The 12,828-nt window shown below is 46.2% G+C and overlaps 2 protein-coding genes across 2 annotated transcripts; one reads left to right on the top strand and one right to left on the bottom strand.

Moving 5' to 3' along the window:
* Nucleotides 1–447: 447 nt before the first annotated feature.
* On the bottom strand, nucleotides 448–6,822 carry T265_13599 (hypothetical protein; the record flags this gene model as incomplete). Its single annotated transcript, XM_009169621.1, has 5 exons — nucleotides 448–717; nucleotides 1,515–2,329; nucleotides 5,593–5,800; nucleotides 5,839–6,088; nucleotides 6,743–6,822. Coding segments are annotated over 5 exons (1,623 nt in total), but the record flags the coding sequence as incomplete, so codon positions are not given.
* Nucleotides 1,987–2,274, top strand: T265_04779 (hypothetical protein; the record flags this gene model as incomplete). Its single annotated transcript, XM_009169604.1, has 1 exon — nucleotides 1,987–2,274. One exon carries the CDS (start codon nucleotides 1,987–1,989, stop codon nucleotides 2,272–2,274), a length of 288 nt encoding a protein of 95 aa, XP_009167868.1.
* Nucleotides 6,823–12,828: the final 6,006 nt, after the last annotated feature.

Genomic DNA, 12,828 nt, shown 5'->3' with positions numbered 1-12,828 from the left:
GCTACTGGAAGGATTAGGATGCTTTTCGGCCGCATTAAATAGCTCGCCGGCGACCACAGGTAATTTTCGAGTGATCGGGGCGCACGACAGGCCTTTTCTAACCAGTGCTGCATCGAAAAAAGTAGCATCGTTGCTTCCATTATTAATGAAAAACTGATCACCTGCTTACATACTCTCATCGCTGAGGACAGCACGATTTTACGCCCAGCTAGCCTAATAAGGTGAATACTCATAGCACGAGGCTCATCACCCTTTGTTTGCTTGTTACCTTTTGGCCTTCCTAGCATTGTCCAACCGTAACTAACAGTATCCCACCTAGTATAGCCCACAGGATCGCAGGATCAAGCTTGTTAGCAGCTCATTGTCACCGATGGTCACCGGAGACTGGTTTCACTGCATTGGGCAACTCGATCAGAATAGACACAGACTAATGAAAAGTAAACTTACGTGAACGTTACCCCAAGCCTCTGCGGCCGAAGCGTTCAAGCGATCTCCCTCCGCCGTTTGTATTAACTCTTTATATATGTGTGCCATTTCATGCGTTGCCAGGAGCCTAGGGTTGCTGCGCCAAGCTGCAATCGAATAGATATCTGACGGCGAACGCTGACCTGGTTGAAAGTTTGCTTTAGAAAATGCATCTGCCACAAACTGCGGCTGAGTGACTTGCTCGTTAGTTTTCTCCAAGGAGACGCTGGATACTCCTCGAGGGGGCACTACCTGCGCCCACAGTATTTGAGGAAACAGAGAAAATTAATGGGTGTTAATCCAATGAACGTCCTTGTATGGGAGTTGACACCGCAAAAATGATACCACACCTAGGACGGAATATCTATCATTATCCAAATCCCTTGGTGTATGTCTTATATTCTGGTCTATAACAAACAACAAAATAGCAAAAGTTAATAACTAATTCAACATTAATGAAGAACGAAAACCTTAGTTGGAAGGGATTTCGACTGCACCCAACCATATGAATCCAAAAAACTGAAGAAGTACGACTAAAACTTCAGAAATTTTCTGAGAGCCTAAGGATTTAGTAGTATGAAAATGGTTCAGCTGTAACACACTTTCAGTGTCTGGTTGGAATAACAAGAAGGAAGAATAACAAGAAAAAAGCAAGAGGGCGGAGACTATCCAACTTTCAGTGTCTGGTTGGAATAACAAGAAAGAAGCAAGAGGGCGGAGACTATCCCAGGTTATCCAAGCCTAGAAAGCAGTAGTCAAGATAACGGATTCGGACCACACGCCTTTTGATCAGCCAGTCCACGCTTCCTTGCGGAAATTTTGCCGAAATCTCAGTATACGACCATACAAAACTGAGATTGTTTCTGATTCTATGGAACGGGGAATCTTGTGAAAGCCAAAAAAGATTCTGACAGAACCATGGACATTTGGCGGCTAAAGCTCTTCACAGAAACCGAAACAAAATCAGCCGAACTATCTGAAGTGCACACCATTAAAATTAAATCTACAGTCAAAATGCTCACTGAAAAAAGGTGAGATGGAAAACTTACAGATGAAGCAGCAACATCAGATGTTTCTCGTTCAGGGCGCTCTCCACGTTTCCAAAACCGATTTTTCCTTCTAAATTGGCCGAGCGTGTGCTCGCCAAAGAGAAGACCGATACCTCCAGATAAATAGGGTGTGGACTGCTCGTCGTGATCGTAACGAAACCGCCGTGGTAGCAAATGACTCAAAGCAGATAACGCGGCTTGTCCTCGTGATGGCCTAGGGGTCCGAAGTCGTGTCGTGGATGGTTCATCTCCCTCGCGCAGAGCTTCTTGAGAGGTTATTTTTGCTCCAAACGGAAGAGATCCAAAGGACTTAACCTTTTCGATCCCCTTTTGGTGCTTCTTGTGACGAAAAATGCTAAAGCGGCCCCAGCGTTTTGGCTTCGATCCTGGTTGACGCAACATTTGATTCGGAGCGGATGGGACACTTACGCATCTTCCGAAAGCAGTACTTGTAGGTACAGAAGTTTCCAACATGCCGTTTGGTGGAACACAGCTCTTACCACGGGCTGCCTCACTGCCCATACTACGACTACGCAACACCGAAACATGGGCATCAGTCGGCAGGAAGGATGCAAGTAATCCACTAGATCTTACGCGCGAAGGTGTGCGAGAAGTGACGTCAGACGTGAGAGAACTTTGTGGCTCGACACTGCTAGAAATAGAGAATGCGCTGTGTTGCCGTTCTACAACATCAAATTTGTCACCGTCTGAAGCCTCATCATCTCCCACAACGGACGGGCAGCACAAGGGCACGAAATGAGATGGACTGATTGGTACTTCTTGAGGCGAAGGCGGTCCACTAACTTCAGAGGAAGCTACCCAAATAACAGAGAGGAAACAAACGAGGGTTGAGGAAACGTGACTTAACATGAAGACCTTAGATAGTATGTCTACTGAAACACCACGGAAAAAAGTAAGGAAGACGCACCAGTTCTCACTAACGTGATCTCACTGCGACTAGGAATTCTCAGACTATTACGAGTGAAAGTTTTAAGTCGGAAAACACCAAAGTGCTGAGTGAGCTTCAGAAATAGTAAGAATGGAACAACGTCAATAGGTAAATCCTCAATGAGGTAGATAAATACAAAGACCCCTGAAAATGTCACGTAGGCCCAAAGTAATCACGCCCCACAAAGCTCGCAACCCACACACCGTGGTGTGGACTTTATCCCGTTTTTTATTTGTTCAGCCTATTCATTTAATTCGAAGATAAAGTAGTGTAGATCGGTCAGACGCAGTCATTACGTGATCATAAGATTGAAGGGAAACCCAATCAATAACCCAACCATACACCATAGGCCCGAGTTTAAAATAGGTAGGCCATAAAATCTACGGTAGACTTGGTCATGTGATCAAGATGGCCACTCGAGGGTGCGCTGTTTCGAAGTTGGAGGTTCATTGAACCGTGTTTAGGGGACAGTCTATTTCTCCTGATACCCATCAACTGTCAGCTAAACGTTCATGTGAGAGATTTAACACCTGCCGAAATGCAGGCGCAACTCGGGTTCACGCATACAAACTACGGGGAAATGGAACCCTTTACACAGTGAAGCCGTGCACCAGTTAGATGAATGACTGGACTAGATGGCGTAGGGTGAGAAAACACCATTCACGTTGCGTTCAGTTTGTTGGATACAAATCAATGATAAAAAAAAGCAAGAATGGGTTTGAAAACGACCGACGACACACCACAAAGTTTTACGGAAACATCATTATTGTAAGTCAATTATTTTATCGAGTACAGTAAAATAATTGTCCGTAAACCCGATATTGATAACAGTACCAGTGGTTATTGTGCCACCATCAATACCACTGTCTTCGATTCACCATTCTTCCTTAATTTCTTCATCGCTGAGCCAGACATTGTACCACTGTTTTCCGGCCTCTTGGCTGATGGTGACTGCCGGTTTAGCTTTGCGGGAGAGCATCGGGCTTGAGAACATTCTAGGGAACTCTAGTGAAATGCAAGGCACGCAAAATTCAAAAAACTATGTGCATCAGTAGATGCAACGCGCCACTCATAAGGTTACTGGAAACTCTTCCACAACTGCGACCGGTTTCGCTCCTCAGGGGGATCATCAGGTGGGCGCTGGCCCCCAGTTTTTCTTCAACCTATGCCGCACTTGAACCCAAATTGCACGAAATTCGACTTATACACTCATTTGCACATCAATTTGGTCTTGGTGGGATAATCATCTGGAATCCAGCTGAATATCTCGTTTGTGATGTTCTCAGTTAGTATCATCATTGATAGTGGCATTGCTGTACAACATGTCAATTTATCCGAGGAAAACCTTATCATGGAAAGAAAAAATGAGATAGGTATGGGGGGCTATGGTTAGCCCACTACAAACAAACGAGGTGCCTCGAACACTCAGTTGAATAATCTGAGTAGAGACCGATATCATGAACGCCACTGACATAGGTTAGCCACCATATAGTGCAATGTCTCCAAACAAGAGCAGACAGAGTCACGTGGAACCCATCCTGGAAGGTGAACGGCACCAAACGCACCCCAACTTTTCGTGACATCCATCATCTCTTTGTGCCATGTCGGATTCTGGCCACCACCAGATTTCGTCCGCTCCGAATTAGGCATGGAAAACAACACTCTTTTCGGTAGGCGCTAGTCCAGCCACCTGAGCTCGCAGTGGTGGATGCATTCTCTAAATGAAGCGCCGTTGTCTTACCCGAAACCCGTCTCCTGATCACCTCATGCTGAACTCGCTAGTTCGAACCCATTCCAGACATAGCTGTGAAACATCCGTGGTCAAAGACTTGAAGAATTCTGACACGCTCCGCTCGAATAGACCAAGGCTCGCAGCCGCATAACAATACAACCTGGACTGTGGTTTGTTATACGCGTCCTTCGAAACCCAGTGACATACCTTTCTGATGTCAAACATGATTTTGCGTACCCTGTTGCGCGAGCCTGTGGGAAAGAATGAAGCGGTTAGCGGAATCGAAAGCACCCTTGAAGACAATGAACGTCAATATTGTAGGGTCATTATACGCGTACCGTTGCCTAACACTTGACGGAGTGTGAGAACGTGGTTCACACAGCCTATGCAGGCCGGAATCCTGCTTGCTACTCTCTGGTTTCGAATTCATGCTTTTTCGTGAAACGACCTAAACTAGACGATGCAGTGGTTGTCACACATCGCGACCACCCATTCTGTAAACGGCCGCCACTTCGACTCAGCGCGGTTGGTTTGTGTGGTCACTTTCACCCAGATAGCGGCAAATAACTCACACAAACAACAACAGCATATTCAATGCCCGCAGTCTCTTTGAAAACCGACACTGCTATGGCAGTAAACTTGGGAACTGCAACCGCTTCGGAAGTAAGCGAACATCTTTCGTCCCGCGAGATTCACCGAGCTGCTGATCCTGAGGAATTCCCAAGTTCCGTTTAAGGGTAGGGACGAAATCCTCCAGCGTTGCTTGTCTGTTATTTGCTGCCATCTAGTCAAAAGCGACCATCTGGAGTGGGTCGATACTGGCGCAGGTTTACCAATTTAATGAGCAGAGTTTCATGCCACTGGGGGTCACAAGACACCGTTTTTATCTGGCATGCAGAATCGATAAAGCGGAAGGGAAAATGACAGCGATAGGGTAGGAGCCTTCTTCCTCCCGATTTGTTGAACGTTTCTGTTTAGTACCGGGCGAATACTGCGCGCCTTTGTGCTAGCTTCTGCTTTAATGGTGGTTGTACAGCTGTTTCAAAGGCAACTGGGACTTCGGAATAATGTGAAATGTGTGATTCTGTTGTCTTCAGCTCATCGCTAACCTGGATCATATTCGATTGCGCTTACAAGCTATGTTTCTCCATGGAAGAGCACACATCGTAGGTCTGAAGACTAATAATAATTTTTCATTTTCAGTACCCATCCCAAAAGGAAACATTTGTCCAGGTTGGAGATCAAACGTTCTTCTGTAGCAGCGCCCGGCTACGTTGTGTCAAAAGTGTGCAGGATACTTCTATATTTCTGAAATAATACTATAGAGTCTCAAAGAAAAGCTTTCAAATAAATGGGTCTAAAATACATTCGTAAAGGGTTAACAAGAATAGACTCACTCGATATCAACTGTATCGGATATCTTGGTACACTGTTCCCCTTATCATCTGGCTTGAAGGAAGTAGGCTCAAAAGTCGATTCGCTCGCAGGTGATTCCGAAATGTGAAAATTACATGTTGTGTTCTGCTTGGTAGAATCAGGTGGCTTTAAGCCGTCTGGCACAGTTTGCCCACATAAGCCACAGTGAGACTTTGAAGGAGTACCAGACTGCTCAAAAAATAATCGACGGAATAATGTGCATTTACTTGTGGCCAGGGTTCTCGGAGACTGAATTTCTTAAGTTTATGATCAATGTTAGCTGGTTCAGGTTGGACAGTGGCACAAGACTTTCTGGCCTGGGTCGCCGACTTGGGACGCAGAGCACTTGCATGTGAACCATCGTCATCAATATCCAAGTAGGCCTCAAGGAGACTGAGAGCCTCCTGGGCAACGCTTGCAGCCCGACCAATAGGCTTCATCAGGTATGATGAATTTCGAGATTTAAGCCATTCGGATCTATAAGAAGTAAAGTTAGATAGTGATAAGATGAAAACGTGAACAATCGAAAGTTACTTCTTACGGTGCCAAATCAAGGTTCAGAACTGAATGACCTGTACTGCGTCCTCAAACATCCCATTAAAACCACAAGGAATACTTGCTAATTACTGGGATTTGTACATGATTCTATTAAAGTCCACCATAGTTTCAACTTTTGATATGAGCCAAAAAAATATTCATTCGTGACCGTCGATTCTCGAGTTAAAACCACAAGGAATACTTGCTAATTACTGGGATTTGTACATGATCCTATTAAAGTCCACCATAGTTTCAACTTTTGATATGAGCCAAAAAAATATTCATTCGTGACCGTCTGATTCTCGAGACATTTTTCGAAGTAGTATTTTTTCCGCGCACATGCAGTGCTCGGAACTTCAAACGTATGGGCGTGTCCAGTCAGTCTGTCAGTTTTAAAGCATTGGTGCCAGCTTCATTCACCGAGAATAAGGAGAATAAGGAAATCAGAGTCACACATTGAAGGCGATGGTCCAAACTGTGCATTGATGAGTAGTCCGTCCGCTGTCCAGTGTTCGTGAGCGAACGCCCCGGGAGTATTTAAATCCCCGAGGTTTCCGAGGTAGAAAGAGGATATTCAAGAAGCATATCCATTACGAAGTTGAAGACAAAGGGTGACAGAGGATATCCATACCTGACATGACTGGATGTGATGAACCCAGGAGAGAATTCGTCATAGATGTGTACACGTTCACAGGAGAATGTGTGTATCGCCTTTTTGAGACAAGAATGTAGAAGGGATACCCTTCATCTCCAGAGAGTAGCACAGTTTCGGACGACCAGCAGGATCAAAAATACATTTGAAATACAGAAATATGTCCACTGTTGGTCGTTGGAAGGAATGGCGCAGTCCCAACACTTGTCACAAGATGAAGATATTATGAATGCAGTCCCAGTCAGGGGAAATCCAGCCTGACTATCGCCAATCTGCCTCTCCCAATGACAGATCAAACCGTGTGGAATAATATCAGAGAGCACCGTGATTTCGAGACCTCATCATGTGGTATCTTGAAGGGTATACATGATGTAGGTAGAAATGACTAAATAGAACAAACCCAGGGAAATGAAATAACATTGGTGAACCCAATTAGTTGTGGAGGAAGCTTTTGAAGGATCACTTTAGAGCCAAACGCAACCCTAAGTGTGGGTCAAGATAGCTCGAAGAGCCTTCACATTGCTCGTTGGCCGATTTACGTATGGGATCGAAGGCCAATTTGGAGTCAAGAGGGACCGCCACAATTGATCGACTGTATGTGACGATGATCAGGCACTTGACGTAATGTAAAGATATGGTTAATGTAATCCCTACTTGGTGCTCGGATGCGCGTGATTAGGTCATGTGTAACGGTATTATCAGAGCAACTCATACCTACACAGTTGGAGGATTCGCTTCGGATACCTCTTCTGGATAAACGCGTTGCGACTGTCCTGTTTGTTGGAACGGATTCTTGTTCTGAAATCAGCTTCAACGACCTGATCACCACCTTTTGATAAACGCAGGTGACATCCGGCTCTGTGACCAGACAAGGTATAATGACACAAAGGCGTAGTAGAACTTCAGAAACTAAAATAATGTCTGCGAAACAACGACTTAACAGCTTACACTGACTAAAAATCAGTTCCTAAAAATAATTATTAATGGTGAAAATGAGAACAATAATCGTTCAGGTATAACACCTATTCGGTGCTAAGCTGCAATGACACCCGAAGGAAGGACGAGGGTTGAGATAGTACCAGGTTGCCCAAGCCTAGAAAGAAGCAATGCAGATGCCCAGGTTGGGTTCGAAACACAGACCTCCGATCATTAAGTTCGCGCAATGATCCAAACTCTCTCCGTTCAAACATACCACGAAGGCCAACGGAGAACAGCCCGAAGTACAGTGAGTACCCATGCTCCAAGAAATCGTAGTATGAGTTCCAGATGTAAAACCGTACCATCATCTGCGATAGAGGTATGAAGACGACTCTCATGCCCATATTTATGGAAGCAGCTGCCCTGCTTTCCTAGAGGAAGGACGGGAAGAAATGAGCATGACCCTAAACAACACACTCCGATCGTCCAACGGTGGACCGTAACTGCCTGTGCATTATTCAACACGACAGGAATGTTTTTGAAACCAAAGCGTCTGGTGCTGCTCAAAAGGTGCCTGCTGTGCTCAGCCGTATTAGGAGTCTGAGAGTTATGCTCTACTCTGTACATACTCGGGCTAGACCAGCCTCCTGCAGCTAAACGAATCGGACTAATAGGTTAGTAGCTACGGTGGGGCCCCCGCAATAAAACCCCAGCAGCCGTCTCGCGCTCCAGACTTTTAAATCATAAGCTAGAGGCAGGGTCCGCGAACAAAACACCACCTTCTCCCACTGGTTTGTGGGTCCGGCTTTTGAGTCGAAGGCTCAAGGTGGAGTACCTCAACCAAACTCCCTACATCGGCCAGGACAAATGGGAAGTATTTTCAACGTAGCAGCTCATTGTTCACTGGCTCCTGCCCACACGTCCCTTACTAAAGTCCTGATGCATTTAGCTGCAGTTGCTGCGTATGTAGGCTTCTGTCCAGGAAAATAGGCCAAACTAAAATTCTCGTTGAATCCAAGGTATCTGTTCCACATCGTTTTTAGCACGCGCGTTCATGCCCATGCTCGTTCTATCTCTCGACTGATGCGTGCTGTCTCTGAAGCACACATATAAGACCTCACTTCTGTCGTGCACCTCAAGCCGCTTAGGACGAGCTCGGATGTTGCACATTTCACTCTTCGGATATCCGGTTATACTGATCCGCTGGCTTGTGGTATCTACAGTGTAGAAGTTGAACTAATTTCCCAGACTGAAAACGCTTTTCTGGACCGGACCCCAGTTGAGAGTAGTATATGCGCTATACGGTTGTCTGGTTCAATTAATATGAGGTAAACAGTGTTCGTCTATTCTGCCAGCCTGCACTCCCACAGACTGCAGTCTCGAATTCGAGAAGCGCCAGCTTTATCAAGAAATGTTGCGACCGCTTCGGTCAGCAAGAAAAAAGATACAGTAATTCTGACGGGTAACGGGAAAGTCTAAGTTGGACGAAAAGAAGGAAGGAAGATCGTTAAGGAACTGGTTTGGAGTCAATGCTTAGCATACGGATAATGGGGACGACTTATTCAGTTGTGTGCTGTACATCGTCTGTTTCTAGCCACTATGAACTCAGCACATAAGTACTCACACTGAGTTACATGGAAGCGAGTAACCGCAATACAGTCATGGAGTAAGCTCGATAATGTGATTATCAGTTACAGATTTGGGATCTCAAGTAAAGATTGCCGCTCCTCCTGAGGTGCACAAATTGACTCCGATCACACCATTGTGCGGGTCCGGTTATCACTTAGATTTCCGTCAGCATTATGTGTACCGAGGAACAACTCCGTTCGACAACCCTGACAAGTTTCAGTAGCTCAGGAGTATCGAGCTGCTCCGGCTAGAAAGCTACTGGAGACACACAGAAATGCTGCTGACGAAGACCGCTTGAAGGCTGAATGGAGGCTAGTTAGATAAACCGTGCTTTCGGCTTCCAGAACTGTATCCAAGCCATCCAAATGAGCAGTGAATATCTTCGAGATTAGCACACCTTATTGCTGCTAGGAAGGCCATATCAGCAACAAGCGTCTATGATAGCGCACACCGGGAAATCGGGAGCCTGAAGAACGATAGAGAATTCTGGGGGGTTTCGAAGGCCCAGAGGATGGGGAAGGCTTTCGCTGGAGACAAAGATAGTGCACCGTTTCAGACGATTCTATCAACCACGAAACAACAGCGAAACAATTCATCACAAGGCTTTCCTTTTGAGTGATGGGCTGAACATTTTCGAACGGGACAAAGCTTCTGATTCGGATGTTCTGAGTCCCGAACCTCTGGAAAGCGGTGCGACCCTCTTGCGGACAATTGGGACGAAAACAGAATACCAGTGGAGTGAAGCGCCTCGAGGACCATCTAGATCGCGCAAAAGGTCGTGCAAACACCATCGTGGCAGCAGCCTTGTAGCCATTGCATCTCAAGTGCTCTGCGACATTATTTTGCTAAGATCGATAGTTTATCGGCGGAGACATCCTGATAATCAAGGTGAATTTCACCCTGGCTGTGTGTATCCAAAAAATGATATGATCGTTGAGACGTCCCACCCTTTCTGTGTCTAGCTGTCATGCCACCAGAAGGAAGCACGACGGCTAGAATATTGTCAAGTTGCCCAAGCCTAGATGGGGGAAGTTGAGAAGAGATCGGGTTCGAGCCACGGACTTCTCGCGCTCTAACCACTGAGCCATGTCGCCCCTGTCCAGCAAATATTTACCTTGGGGAAATTTATGGAACGGCGCGAGCCTTTTAACTGTCTCATGTTGGCCGTTTTTCATGATCTGAGGACTGCTTTTGATTCTATCGACCTTCAGAGGCTTTGGAGGTGTCTAGGGACTAAAGGTGTGTCATCCAGATTTACACCCGCCACGAGGGCATAGTGCGCAAACTCGTGGGTGCGTGTGAGTATACGGCAGACTTTCATCATGTCCAGTAAGGTAAGACAAGGCTGCCCCATCTCACGACTCTTCTTCACCTTTGTTATTGATCTACGGATTGAAGTTCCTGTGCCTGTATCTGGAACCTTGGGGCCTGGTAAGCTCCAGGAGTGTTCGTCCAAACAGTGGGTATGTGGACGATTCGCTTTCTTTGGTTCACATCCCTCAGAAATGTAAACCATTTCAAATAACCTAAATGATTTTGCTGCACGATTTGATATGCGTTTCAAAGCTACAATGTAAATTGCTGCCACAAGACTGGGTGGAATCGAACCAAAACTTGCAGACAAGCCAATCGATGTGGTAGATGAATTTGTTTACCTGGACATTTGCATGAGTTCCCGTCGACTAGCTGGAGGCTATATAACCTCTCGAATCGGGTGGGCCAAGGCAGAAGTTGCTAACCCCCGACTTTTGTGACGTCAGTATGAAATCAGCTCGACCGTCAAGGCTACAGTACACAGTGCCACAACCTGACACTCATGGTTCTACTCAGGGGTCCAGTAGTTAGAGCGCGAATTTACTGACCGGAAAGTCCGTGGTTCGAACCCGACCTCTCCCTCTCGACTTCCATGTCTACACGTGGGCACCCTAGAATGCCAGTTAGGCACCGAAGTGGTGCTGCAGCTGGATGATTTTTAGTGGAGCAGAAACATGGCCCATGGGTATTGAAGAGAGCTACGTGTTTGACCATCAGTATCTCTGAAGCATTGCGCGGATCTGGTGGGAACACCAGTTTGGTACTACTGGGGTGGGTTGGATGGTTTCAGGAGGGGTAACTCGCTTTGGATATATTCGTTGCTCAAATCCCATGGGTTGCGCTGGTTAGGACACGCACCTCATAGGCCAGAAGATTGCTTCACAAAATCCTCTTCGCGTAGTCATGCATCGGATAGAGATGACCGAGGGCTGTCAGTCCATGAATTGGGAACCCAGCAAGCAAGCAACTGTGGGTCAACTCAGCCGCGCTTGTAACTGCCATCCCGCAGCACTGGGATTTCGAGACAAGACTAATCAATGTTTAGCTACCCTGACAGGTATGACGGTCGCTCAGCCAATGGTGATCCTGCATCACAGCTACCACCTCCACTGCACCGCTCTCTTTCCGCAGGGAAAACAAAACCAACCAAGGTCAATTAGTTGATTGAGACATCACCTCCCACGTGTGGCCATCACTGCATAGTTCCTCCTGTTCTGGGTGAACCTTAGTGTAGTATCTAGAACCGCGGTACACCAGCACACACGGCTTGCAGGTAAAAAAATGAACTGAACTGTTCGGATGAACGTCGTAAGGATTCTCGAAAATTGACTATATGAGAGCCTGTGACACTCTGTAATCTTTAAACACAGCCTTCGCGGTGTGTCTTCCCGTTAAGTTCGTTATACGTAAAGATGCTTAGGTCGTAAACCTCGGATTCTCTTGGTCAGCCAACCGCCCAAGGAGTTTAGAACACCCGTTAGTGTTCTGTCCATAAATAGGTGCTGAAACTAAACAGGGTTTAGTGGAATTTTGACCCCCGCGGTCCAACTCTCTATTCTATTCAACGTATTCTGTATTTATTCTGAAGAGACTTCTCATCTTTGTCCATCAGGAGGAAACACCAAGTCTTCCAACTATCGGCGGAAAATGCGCAGTTTAAGCTAGGTTAGGTTTTTAAGGTTTCCGAATCAAGTGCATCTCATTAACGATCCTTTGAATCTTTCGCTTCAAGCATTCCTTTTGACCATGTAGTGGCGTGTCTAGTATTATGGGCACACAATAATTCCCTTCCTGAACTGCTCAAGTCTAATAAAATAGTGTTCATTTTAGGGCTTTCCTATGCTGACCTGACCCACATTTCAAACCCCATAGGGAAGTCTGTAACGCAGAATCTTTTATAAGGGAATTAATGTTGTCCCAGTGCTTGCAGAGCGTTTGCTACAACATTGTGACCTACCCGACGACCAAAGTCCCTGAACTGTCCGATCTCTTTTGTAGAACGGCTTGTTAAGTCTCCCTCAATCCCGCATGAGGAATGCCCACTCGCGTTGATCGGTTGAAAATGGCGGTAAGGACTGGAGCAAAAACGGTCGGCACGTGACATCGTATCATCCGACGAAGCCCACCAAAGTTCATGGACCCGTCCACGGGTTTCGGGGCATCGGGC

Source organism: Opisthorchis viverrini (assembly GCF_000715545.1).
Source record: "Opisthorchis viverrini unplaced genomic scaffold opera_v5_82, whole genome shotgun sequence".
Lineage (NCBI taxonomy): Eukaryota > Metazoa > Platyhelminthes > Trematoda > Opisthorchiida > Opisthorchiidae > Opisthorchis > Opisthorchis viverrini.
The sequence above is the reverse complement of the archived record's forward strand: the minus strand, read 5'-3'. Positions and strand labels throughout refer to the sequence as shown.